This window comes from Danio rerio, chromosome 20, assembly GCF_052040795.2.
Source record: "Danio rerio strain M-AB ecotype USA chromosome 20, GRCz13ab, whole genome shotgun sequence".
NCBI classification, from domain to species: domain Eukaryota; kingdom Metazoa; phylum Chordata; class Actinopteri; order Cypriniformes; family Danionidae; genus Danio; species Danio rerio.
In genome coordinates, this window is record NC_141040.1 from 39,054,009 (window position 1) to 39,067,500 (window position 13,492).

At 32.9% G+C, this 13,492-nt stretch overlaps 1 protein-coding gene and 1 long non-coding RNA gene across 4 annotated transcripts in view; one reads left to right on the forward strand and one right to left on the reverse strand.

Moving 5' to 3' along the window:
* Positions 1-13,492, reverse strand: part of LOC147839385 (uncharacterized) — a 73,707-nt gene that overhangs the window by 50,247 nt on the left and 9,968 nt on the right. The gene's annotated exons all lie outside the window — the stretch shown is intronic.
* The window catches only part of snap25a (synaptosome associated protein 25a), a 42,583-nt gene that overhangs the window by 6,953 nt on the left and 22,138 nt on the right, over positions 1-13,492 (forward strand). For all 3 annotated transcript variants that reach the window (XM_087296336.1, XM_087296335.1, NM_131435.1), the window contains 1 exon segment: positions 13,168-13,302. Coding sequence is in view for 2 of the 3 variants with exons in the window: in XM_087296335.1 (XP_087152461.1) it covers positions 13,231-13,302 (72 nt within the window). In the remaining variant the exon portion in view is untranslated.

Here is a 13,492-nt window from a genome sequence, read left to right on the forward strand (position 1 = left end):
CCTGGATTCCGTCGGCCATCCATTGGATCTCATTACTTAGTCGCGATGGCAAGCAGCTGCTTTGTTTTTTATTTATTTATTTAAAAAGCGCATTAAAGCTGAGATACAACCTGAAAGACGACAATACAATACTTACTATCACAATCATCAGCACTTTTAATAGTTTATTTAACAGACTTACAATATGCTGTTGTTCTATTAGAGTTTTCATTCAATAATGGCCGCAGCGCCCTCTAGTGGCTGTTTCTTAAATTACACTAGAGTGTCGCCTCTTGGTCATTCTAAGCTCTTTGCCTTAAAGTAGCTTTTGCATAATTACCCTTCTAGCAAACAATATATTTAAATATTATGTACAGTCATCATAGCAAAGATATTAGTAATTAAAATTAGTTATATTATTAGAAATTAGTTATAAAACCATAATGATTAGAAATGGAAAAAAATGTTCTTTCATTTTAATTTCAACAGAAAATAGGGAAAAATATACAGGGGGCTAATAATTCAGGAGGGCTAATAATTCTGACTTACTCTGTATATTTTTTGAATAAATCTGAAAACGTGTAACCATTGACTTTCATAGTAGGAAAAACAAATAATATGGAAGTCAATGATTACCACTTTCTTCTAAATATCTGTTCAACAGACGAAAAGAAAGTCAAAGAGGTTTGGAACAAGTAAAGGAGTAAGTGATGACAGAATTTTCAATTTTAGGTGAACTGTCCCTTTAAGAGCTTGCTGATGTAACTTATTAAAGAACTCATAATGTTTTACATTGCATTTGACAGCTAATTTATGGACATGCTCATATATTGAAGTGGGAATACAGTAGGTGTAAAAATGCCATCATGAGTCATGCATTTGCTTAAAGCATGTTTGAGTTTAAATGCTAATGAGTATTATTGCATGATCAAAATGACTTCTTAGCCATGTCATTTGTCTTTGGTTCGCATCTTAACGTTTGTGGATGGGATACGCATTTGGCTATTTTCGGCTATTACAAATGTTACAACATCTGTTCGCTTGCTCAGAGCTGAAGCCATTTTAGAAGTGTAGCTCTGTCAGAGTACTGAGAGTTTATGTAATGAAGTTTTGTGGTGCGTATACTATATAGGAGATACAGTAAGACACACAGATGAGATCATGCAGATGATTCATTCCTTCTCAGTTTACATCTAAAGATTAGGCAGTCACATTGCATTAAAGTGGAATCGTGTTGCAGTATTAAGTAGCACACCATAGTAAACACTACTCAGAAATTTCATATTACCTTTTGCCTCATGTTTGCATATTTCTGTTTGAAGTTTATCTGACTGCTGACCCATGTTTGAGATGCCAGACTGTTATTTGATAATAATAGACACTGAGCTGTGTAATAAATAAACTGGAGAAAGACACATTTGCTAGTTGTAGTATTCAATTTGTGTATTTTCCTCAGTTTGTTCTTACATTCTTATATTGTTTTAAAAAGTATTTTTGTTTAATAAGAAAATAATATCTGTACATTTACTTAAGAATAAGATGCAAAAGTGCATCAGATATTACTTTTAAAATTAATATGAGATGTTAAAATTAAACATGTTATGCTAAAGAAGTAAGAAAAATAAAGATAATTCACAATCTTATGTCACTAAAACATTTAAATACCTCTATAAAGAAAATAGTAACTGTAGTGGGAAAATAAATGATAATAAAGCATTAAACAGTGATTTTTAAAAATAAATAGATTTGAAGAGTTTTTTTTAAAGGAGATTTACTTGATTTTCCTAAATCTAATTATAGAGATTGTATTTTATCCCAAATGTTTTGTTTAGTTTTTTTTGTTTGTGTTTTTTGTTGATATTTGTTGATTTTGTCATTTTTACATGTTTTACAAGTGTTTATAACATGTTTATTTACATGTTTTACAAGTGTTTGTAATTCCATATGAACATTTTTAAATCTGTAAATTTATTTAAGATGCAAAATTGCATCAGATTTCAGTTCTAAAATTAATACGAGATATTGAAACTAAAAATGATTTGCTAAAGTGGTAAGAAAAATAAAGATAATTCAAAATCTGTTCTCTGAGCCCAAATGTAAATATACTGAAATACTTCTGTGAAAGAAATAGTAACTGTAGTGGAAAAATAAATGACAGTCAACTATTGAACAGTAACTTTTATAAATAAATAGATATATTTAAATATATTTATATTTTTATGTATTTAAATAATAGTTTTTTTAAAGAAGATTCACTTGCTTTTCCTAAATCTACTCATAGAGATTGTATTTTTTCCCAAATTTTTCTTCTCTTTGCTGAATATTTCTTGATTTTGTAAATTTTACATGTTTTACAAAGTATTTGTTTTTGCATATGAGCAGTTTTAAATCTGTACATTTATTTGAGATGCAAAATAGCATCAGACATTAATATAAATATACTAAAATACTATGATAGAAATAGTAACTGAAGTGGAAAAATAAATGACAATCAACCATTAAATGACGCTTTGTGTTTACTTAAAGGAGATTTACTTGATTTCCCTGAATCTACTTCTTGGAATCATGTAAATAAATCGGTTAATCTGTGTTTGTGTTCAGCAAAGGCTTTTGGCAGCTTTCCTTATCCTGGGCCTCTTAATTGCTTTTTAATGTGCATTGTTTGTGACTCCTTAAAGAGTTAACACCTGCCGATGCTATCGTTCATGTGTCATTTTCTTCATACCTATCTGAATCCGATTAACAAAACAAATGTCACAACCTCATCACACTATTGCTGCAATTTTATGGGATTTTGATATAAATGTGATGGCACCCAATTCGCCTCCGATGAAATTTCATTATGTTGTTGTTGTTGTTGAAGGGGGTGTATTATTCAAATGCAACACAATGTAGTAACGTTAATCACTAAAAAAAAAAAAAAAAAAAAGACTGAAATTATAGAAGCTATGTTTCCGTACAATCATTTTTATAAGCATTTTGGAATATCGCATGAAAATTTATTAATGGAACCCCCAAATGCGCATAAATAAAAGTATGGGCACAACCGTATAATCGTTTTATCCTGTTTTGCGCGCCTCTCTAAAATGCCTCTAAAAGTCACATCCCATTCATTGCATTTCGTCTTCCCAAGCGCAAGCAATTAATTATAAAATAAAAAAGGGCCAAAGTGACTTCTACCGCAGCATATTCCATTTTTCATTTTGATATTTGGCTCCAGTTTATCAGGAACTAACAATTTCGTTGTCTTTGTCTCATTGGATGTAAACGCTGCTTTATTTTTGAATGTTTTTGCAATATTTCAGTTTTGCTCATGAATCTAATTGGCATCTTTGGATGGAAATATGGTAGGCATGGGACTATAATCAGTTTGGAAGTGCTTTTGAAAAAGTCACAGTTTAAAACTACATAAATTTTCTGTTATATTGCTTCAAGGTACACTACCAGTCAAAAGTTTGGGGTCAGTACAATTTTTACATTTTTAAAATAAGCTTATCCTGCTCACCAAGGCTGCTTTTATTTAATTAAAAATACAGTACAAATTGTAAAATTGTGAAATGTTATCGCACTATAACGGTTTAAAAGTAGTTTAGAATTGAATAAATTATTCCAGTGATTTAAAGATGAATTTTCAGCCTTATTACGTCAGTCTTCAGAGTCACATGATCCTTCAGAAATAACTCTAATATTTATTATTATTATTTATATTATTAATTATTAATGGTAATAGTAATAAAAGCAATCATGACTTTCATGGTTTTTTTTAATTAATAAATGCCACCTTGATGAACAGAATAATTTTCTTTAAAAACAAAAAGTATATTAAAATTAAATATAAAAAATAATAATAAAATGTAATATAATTTAAACAAAACTGACCCCAAACTAGTAGTACTTTATATGCAAGTGTATATTTTATTTTATTTATTTATATTTAGGGCACAAATACAAAAAAAAAAACATCCTAAAGACCAACTATGGACCTGAACAGTGCAGTGGTTAAATTTATTTACAGAAAAAAGATATGCAAAGATACCTTTTTAATTTGTAAAGAAATCTGTGTTTTTGAATGAGTACAGCAGAAGTCAATGATTTAGTTGAACTATTTAGCCTGACAGGTTTACTGCGCCAAAATATTATAAATGTTTCTTAAAATCAGTTCTATTGTGTTTCTGTTTTTTACCATAAACATTTAAAAAGAACCTATTTCAGAGCAGTAATCACAATGTTATGAAACCGTGATATTTTTATCTAAGGTTATCATACTTTCAGTATTTTTTACCGGGTCATGCCTAAAATATACCTGTTATAGTAAAAAGAGGGGATGCGAGGATGTCTGAATGTTATTTTAAATGAGTCTGTATCTATAGATTAAAAAACAACAACGCCTGCATCCACCTTCGCACTTTCATTCGACTTTATAATCATCATTCCTTTGAAGTTGCAATAAAATGTGAAGGTCACACTTAAACAGACTGCCTGTCAAACTCATTGCTTCATCACTTTTTCGCCAAGAGCCTTGGAGGCAGATGGGAAGGCGAGGGGACTGGTGTGTTGGGTGGGGGAACACAGGGTCTTGCTTTAATGGTTAATAAATCTATCCTGGGGCTTCCCCATGAGAGCGAGTCTGACTGCGAGGTTTACAGGCGATGCAGAGGGAAGGATTTCTGCAGCAGGACCTGACGCCGTTACTGCAGAGCTGAACACAAATAGGCTTGTGAAATGGACTCTGTCAAATCAATCGCCCGGCTGTTGGATCTCCGCTAAATCACGAGACCCTTCAAGTCGATGTAAAGGGGGATATGGATGAGCTTTTAGGACTGCTGCGGTTGTTCTGGTTTATGGCGCAGTAACAGAAGTGCGTAGTGCGGAGATTGTTCTTGGAAGAATGTATTCAGTATGCAGACACACGAACACTGGAATGTATAATTCAGATCAGAACTAATGACTGCCACCGATCACTAGACTAATGATTTCCTGCTGGAGAGTACGTGGTCTGTTGAGATGTGGGATTTCATTTATTTATCTGACTATTTAATTACTTTGTCTTCAAGCATGCATGGTAAATAACTGATTATTCGATAGTTTTGACGTTTATTTGGTCTTGTGGTAAATGTATTCATTTGTTGTTGCTGTTTTTGTTTATGTTTGCTGACTTACAATTAGCAGTGTCCTACATTGCAAGAGTGTAGAAATGTAGAAGTGATTTAAAAATGTTTCAATGATGATACTTACAATGATGATACTTACCATCATTTACTTAAGGTGTAATACTAATTGAGATATTAATACTTGTTTTCAGGCATATTTTTGTAATTTATCCACACCATTTTTTTTGGTAACACTTTATAATAACTACACATTATTTAGCACATCATCTCTTAAGCATTAGCAAATTGTGGATTCATTATCTGTTAAGCATTAACTCTACATTAATAAACGTTAGTAAGCCTTTCATAACCACAGCTACAAATGTTCTATTCTTGACTTAAAAGCACATGTATAATGTACCTAATGATTGTGTTTTCCTACTTTGTTATTGATTCATTTTCCATTACAAAATTAAGTATTGCATTAATTACAAGCCAGTTATTTAAGAGTAGTTGGTGGTTTTTAAGGATCATTCAGAATGGGTTTGTAAATGATTAATAAACTATTCAAATTGTCATTTAGAATTCTTATTATTCAGGCATATCCTAGTTAATTTCGTATGTTAATAAATGATTTAACTCAACTTCATTCAGTTTTGTGAGATCATTGTTGTAAGACCATTATGAAAGAAATTTCAGACTTGCAGGGCTAAACGCTAAGGATTTTTTTCCTAATGGCCCATTAAAACATTTAAATAACCATTAAAAACAAATGTTATGGTAAGGAAGATAATTTAATATTGGTATTGGTAATATTGGTAAACACTAAACTTAATATTGGTAAGTTAATGAATAAACTTGTGTTAAAACTTTTATTGAGATGGAATGTTAGTGATTGGATGAGTGTTAAGCTACGGTCACACTGGACTTTTCTCCCCATAGACTTTCATTCATACGCACGCGAATGCAACAGACCAGAAACACAAGGTTGTGCGTCAAGTTTGGCAGTTTACTGTGTTGCAAAGTTCAAGCTTGGTGAACTTTGACCTGCGAAATTGCATCACTCGACTGAGTGAAACCAATCGAGGATCAAAACATGACCTCTCTAGACAGAAATTTTATATATGGACCAATCGCTTGCTTTTTTTTAAATGTCTAATTATCTTGTTTAATCCTACCCCTTTTCGCAGTGCCGTACAGTACGAAAAATTTGGCAAGCTCAAACTCAAGTGTGACTGCAACATCAGTCTGATTGGGTAGCTTTACATGGATGTAGGATAATTAAGCTGCGATTTATATTATTAAGCTTTAGACTTAGAAATTAAGACCTGTTTATAATGATTTAAGACCTAAACACAATATTTCAGTGAATTTAAGACTTTTTAAGACCATTACAAAAGAAATTTCAGACTTACACAAGGCTAAACGCTATTTTTTTTTTTTTTCTTCTAATGGCTCAGTAAAACATTTAAATAATCATTAAAAGCAAATGTTATGCAAAGGAAGATAATTAAAGCATATGGGTAAATAGAGTTAATAAATACACTTGTATTTAAACTTTTATTGATATGGAATATTAGTTATTGGATGGGTAATGCCGCCCCCTTTCGTAGCACCGTACAACAGAATTTGGAAAGCTAAAACTCTAGTGTGTTCAAATTGGTTTTTGACATTTTAGACATTTTAAGATTTTTAGGACCCTGTGGATACCCTGGTATGTGTAGTTTTATTGACAAAATAAAACCAATATCCACTAAGATAATAATAGAAATATTATATACCAGTGAACCTTTTTTATTTTATTTTTTAAACATAAATATTTTAACTTTTAATGGGGTAAGAAAAAACATTTAAACCAAATCTTAATTTCTTGAATTATGTGAATTTTGAGGTAAAATATTTGCTAATAGTAAAAAAAAGAATAAGATAATTTTTTTTATTAAGATTTAAAAATTAAGATTAAAAAGACACTATTTGAAAACAGCATGTTCTTGAAACAGTATGTTTTTTTTTTACTGTAAAATTAAAACATTTAAAAATTGCAGTGCAGATAAGAAGGAATTTTGGAGGAAGCCCACCTCCCCATAGTGGTCTTTTCCTAATTCACTACAGTATAATCAAATTTAAACTAGATTGCATTCCAGCAGAAGTATTTTCATCTTAAAATGAACAGTTGACATGATTATAGTTGGATTTCTATTTCTACATATCAAACGCATGCTTTGCACAGGGAGTGTGAGCAGTAAGTGGTTATGAGACATGTAAATCGAGTGCTAGAATCAGTCCACTGGTGTTATTAATAACTGCTCATGAAATCAATCAAGCCTGTCCTGTGCTGCTTCTATTGCCTTGTGAATAATAAACCATTGCTATAGTGTACAGGTGGCCGGCTGCATCTGTTACTCAATGGCTTTCAATCAAGGGCAAGGCCTGGCTGGAGACAAACGGAAGCATTAATGAACTCCCTAAATAATGCATCACCTGCTGCAGTTTAGATTTTATGTTTGTTCAGCTAAACCGAAACTGTCCACGCTTATTTTTCTACATTTAATCCCTTTCTTTAGCAGTGCAGCCTTCGGTGGGGATGCTATTTTATGGCACGTTAAAGTCTTATGCCAAACATAGGTTGTGGATTTATTGTGGCATATATTTGATGGCTGTTTCAGTTGTTTATCAATTGGACTAAAAGAGTAACAGGTAACGACATATCAAATTATATATTAAGACAAAATCTTTTACAGATTTTACAATCTTTTACAATCTCAATACAATCTCACAAAATGATTTTTTACATGACAATGATGTACTAAAGGAGATGACAATATTGTCAAAGTGATCCTCATTCTATACTTGACTGTATTTATGTATTTATACCAGGTCAGTAGATGGCAATGACACTTAAACAACTGCAGACATACAATTCTGTGGTCCACCATTGTTGTTTTGGTTGTCTACCATGTTTGTTTTTGTTGTTTTGGAGTAACATGTTACTCGCATGTTAGACTGAACATGTTTAGTTTAGTGACATTGTTTTTTCATATAACTTACAGAGATGAATTTTGTGTTTTCGACCCCTAAAATGTCATTGTTGTAAATATTTATATTTAGTTTGGATTAGTTTAATTTTTATTTTTTATTTTTGAGAATTAAGTAAAAATAGTTATATTATGTTTACAAAGGAAAAGTTGTAAATCAGGAAACATTATAAATAAAGATATGAAGAGTTAATAAGCAAAATCTCAGATTGATGAAATGAAATTAATAAAACCAAACTAATTTCCTTACTATTGAAATAATAGGATTCTCTCAGTGACTCAGATTTTGCAACATGTCAAGCTCGATAACGTGCTCGACCAGAGTCAATCTGTTGCAACATACATAACACCGCAGAGGGGAAATACCATAACCCGATTTCAAAGGTAATCTCGTAAAACACGTCTGTTTCGCCTGACTCAGAGATTTAGAGGTCAGGCATGATAAGTTCATTCCATTTGAGGGGATATAAGGTGAAGTGAGCGTTTAGCGATATATGTGAGGGGGACAAGTAGAGAGCAGTTATCTGTGCAGAATTTAAGCTTGAAGTTTTGGAGGAGGACAGTTTTTTGTGTGGTAACTGAAGTGCTGCAGTGAAGGGAGAGGCTGCGTGTTTGAGGAGAGAAAACAAAATGGCAGCCAGCGATAGAGGATGAGTGAGCGCACACACACACACACACACACACACACACACACGCACACACACACGCACACACACACGCACACACACACGCACACACACACACGCACACAGTTATTCTAAACAAGCATGTGTTTGAACCATGGAGCTTCTCATTGTCTCTGAAAACAAACATAAAGCTGCATACAGTTCAGTTTCAAACAGTAGCCCATTGGTAAATAAGTATGGCTTAGTAGCCTAGTTCAAGGGATAGGTCACCCAAAACTTGAAAAGTTTGTGATAACTTCTTTGCCCTTTACTTTACGATTTTTTCTGTAATTGCTAGAAAACTGTATCCATTCACTTCCAAAATATTTGTTGAACATTGAAGTCAATGGTTACAGGTTTTCAACATTCTTTGAAATATCTTCTTTTGTGTTCAGCAGAAGAAAGATACTCATAAGGGTAAAATCGACTTGAGGGTGAGTAAATAGTATGTTTTGGGTGAACTAACCCCTTTTAATCTTTATATTTACTGCTTTCAAAGACACGACAGTAAAATCTTTATTTTAGAGGTTAAAAAGTGGATCCAAGTATTGTTTTATTTCAAAATTTATCTTGAGAATGTATTTATTTATTTATAGCAAACATTCTGGTAAATGAACATTGCTCATTTACTCTCCCCACCTTCAATTACTGCTGCTTTTGGGAACCAAACCTGCAATGTTTGGATTACAAATCTGTCTCCCTAACCATTAGATCACAACTGTCCTGAAAAAGCTTGGTGTGTCTGAAACAATCACAGAATTCAACACAAAGACAATCTCTGGCTAATATCTGGTCTGTTTGAAGACATTCACTTACTAGCTCCTTGAAGTGAAATCTTTCAAGAGTCTGCCAGTTTAAAATGATTTGATCAAAAACAGAGGGAATGAATAATATCCAATGCAAAAACATTCAGCTATTGTTTCCTCTTTAATGTATCGATTGCAAAACAGACTTAAGAGGTCGAGTCTTACCGATTTCAGCTCTCAAACAGCATATAGTTTATGAAGATATTCTATCCTATTTTCTGAAATAAAAACTCTCAAAGTTTGTAAATATTTTCATATGGTAATCTATGCACATACCTATATCCCAGGTTTAAAGCTTGATGACTAATTCAAGTATTTTTTATATAACAATATTAAATTACTGAAAACCCTGTCAATTCTTGCAGATTTTCTGTTTTAATATACAAGTAATAATCTGAAGAGATGCACATTCTTACATTTGAGTACCTCTGAATCACCAAGTATTATCTCCAACAATTAACAAGAAGAAATGTACAAAACTCCTTACTAGGGCTGATGATGACTTGAGTAGCTCTATTTGGAGAGAATTTATCATTTTACATTGCCTGGGATAATTTCGTAGTGGAGTGCATCTGCAAAAAATAATATAAAAATATACTAAATAAAATTAAGCACTAATGAAAACAAAGGAACAAGAATTTAAAAAAATTAAATAAACAGTGCTTAATGGCTTTCTGTGAAGTCTAACAGCATTGGGGATTTAGAAACACAATGATCAAATGTATAATAGCACCGTCTTTTTATAAATAAACAATACATTTTTGCTAAAGTGGCAAACTATGTTTTTGTGCCCAAATAGTTTAAATTAGCTTGAAATCTTACTTTCACAAGCCTTAAAATCTCATAAAAATTTAAATCTTTCCCACTTTTACAACCTATAGGTCATGTTATATTTATTCCAACATGACATTGCAGATCATGCGATGTGACTATTGCAGATTTGCACAATGTGGTATCGATATAGAAATGATATAATGTGCAGCCCTACTCCTCACTTAAACAGGAATGAGAACATCCACATATTTTCATTGTGATTTTCATTGTCATTCACTTCTATATTTAATGAGTGGTAGTCCAGTGGAAAAATATATAAAAAGGTTATCACTAGTTAATGCATTATTAATAATCCTGATGCAAGCAGCAACTACAACTACTTTACCCTGAAAGCAGAGGAGAACTGCAAAATAAAAATAAAAAATAAAAAAACGTTTTGACCATTCTGGTCCATAACTAAAGGTGTCGTTTGCTCATTTTCTAAAATGTTAACATTTTATTCAGGCCAAGTTGGCAAAAATGGCTACTATAAGACAGCAAAATAACATTATTTGCTCAGTTAAAAAATAAGAAGATATGCGGGGAGAAATTAAAAGGGTTTTTTAGCTTAAGGAACAGCATGGAAGAGTAAATTAGCAGGAAAAAAGTCCTGAGGTTTCACTGGCCTAGTTAAGCCTATTTTTTAACACTGTTTTGCTTTTCTACATGGAGGGAAAAAAAAGACATCAAGGCAGCTCTTTATTTTTTTTCTCTCAGATCTTGATCTTTCAAATTATTCTTAACTTTTGAGTTATTTCAAAGATCCTGCCACAAAGAATTCACAACGACATTCACAGAGCTGCCATTTCTCTGAATCTCAAATAGTTCCTTTATCAGAGAGGTTGGGCGAGGACCTTTCTGTATTAATGTGTTGCACTGGCACCAGTTAGTTCACAGTGGCATATGGTACCATCCTGCAAATTCATCACAAATATGTTTCAGTTAGCTTGAGAGAGCTTGCATCAGTTCAGTACACAGCCTGGGTGACGGGTCAGTCAATTGCCGACTGATGCTCTCTGATCTTTAACCAAAGCAGAAGATGACATTTATTTCACTGGTGGAGATGGGAATGTAATACTGCAGCCTTTATAGTCTCTGGAGTATTTGGCTGTAAAAGGTCAGGCAGGCGCGTTAAATTTAATCGCTCGAGTACAGTTATGCAATTAATGGAAGCAGTATTGCTCAATAATACCTGCTTGTAACTGGATTTTACACCTATAGCATTGTAGATGGTTTAAGTTGGTGATACTTGTGAAAACTATTTAAAAAATGTTTTTTATATGCATAAAAAGCATATTAAAGAGAAGTATTGTTTCTGATATTTTTGCAAAATAATCTAAATATGGGTGAAATTGTTTCTTTGTCATTCAGTATAATATATTTATTTTAAAATGAAACAACATACTTATTCTGGCTAGTACTTCTTTAAATATATGGAATTATAAGTTATTGTGGTCAATTGTAATCTGTCTTAAACTATTATTTAAGTACTAGCAAAAGTACTTGAAAATGGGTAAAACCTAGTGATTCGATGGATGGTGGCAACATACACTACCTGATAAAAGTCTTGTCGTTGATCCAGTTGTAAGAGCAACAAAAATTCCAAAGTCCAAAGAAATGCGGTACAGATTAATTGGATAGGCTAAATTGTCTGTAGTGTATGAGTGTGTGTGTGTGGATGTTTCCCAGAGATGGGTTGCGGCTGGAAGGGCATCCGCTGCGTAAAAACTTGCTGGATAAGTTGGTGGTTCATTCCGCTGTGGTGACCCCGGATTAATAAAGGGACAAAGCCGACAAGAAAATGAATGATGAATGAAACAACACAATTCTTTAGGAATTTAGGACAACCTAATTGTTTTATGTTCAATCCACTTAAATTTGTAAAAACTATTAAGTTAACTTAATCGATTTGTGTTGGGAAAACATGAAGGTACAATATTGTGTGGAACTTTAATTAAAATATACATGTATTTATACAAGATTTTGTATTTTGTGCTACATAAACTACAGTTAAATTTTAGTTGGTGTCTTCTGTAAATCATGGTTTATCACTGCTTGAAAATCCACACAGTAAGAAAAATGAATAAATCATTTCAATTATTTATAACACACACACAGACCGAAACATAGTAATATTTCTGCTAAAAACAAGTTATGAAAATATATATTAACATTTAAATCTAGCCAAAAACACTGACAATTATTATTACTTGGTATATTTTTCCCCACAAACAATGTCTGCTCAAGCATGCATAAAGTGTGCTTAGCTTTTGGCTTTGAATAAGAATGCCATTATCGAAGCTCATGCGCTTGTGGAGCGAACAATTATTCAGTATAAGCTGTTCTTCTCGACCCCTTGGGATATCTTTCTCGCTGTCAAGCAAGTCTTTTCAGGAATCTATCTGTCAAGCTCACAGTTTCTATGACAGAAGAGGGAATCGTTTCTCCCGGTTCACATAGAACCTCAGGGAGGAATTTAATCAGCTAAACACAGCAGCCCCCACATCACCGCTATTTCAGAAAACTCTCAGAGACGAGCCGATGGGTTCATGAAAAACAGACAATGTCCTACTGTCCGTTTCATGACATTTAATTAGCCTGTGTAAATGAAAGGACTTTATTAGCAGCATAACTCTATCTGTGCTATGAATTTAATGTCTGTGGCTGCTTCTCTTGGACTATAAAAGGGTTTAGGTTGGGTTTACATTGTCTGGAAATACAGATAACAGACTGTTCAAGTGAGCTCCATCCATTAATGCTTCTGTTTGTGTTCTTTCAGCTTCCCCCAGACTTCCAGTAAGAGCCCGTTGGAGAGCAGCTCCACCAAGCACAACCAGCAGTCATGGCAGAGGATTCGGATATGCGCAATGAGCTCGCTGACATGCAGCAACGTGCAGACCAGCTGGCCGATGAGGTAAGGACATTCACTTCCTGCCTTCAAGCTACACCGGAAAAAACTAGCCTCCGATATCAACCCAAATACAAAACAAACACAATGCCACTAAACATGTATACATGCAGCACCAGGGTTGTTAAACTGAAAATAAAACTAAAAACAGTACAACCATTTTTTTAACTTATATTTATTCCTTTCTTTTAGTTTA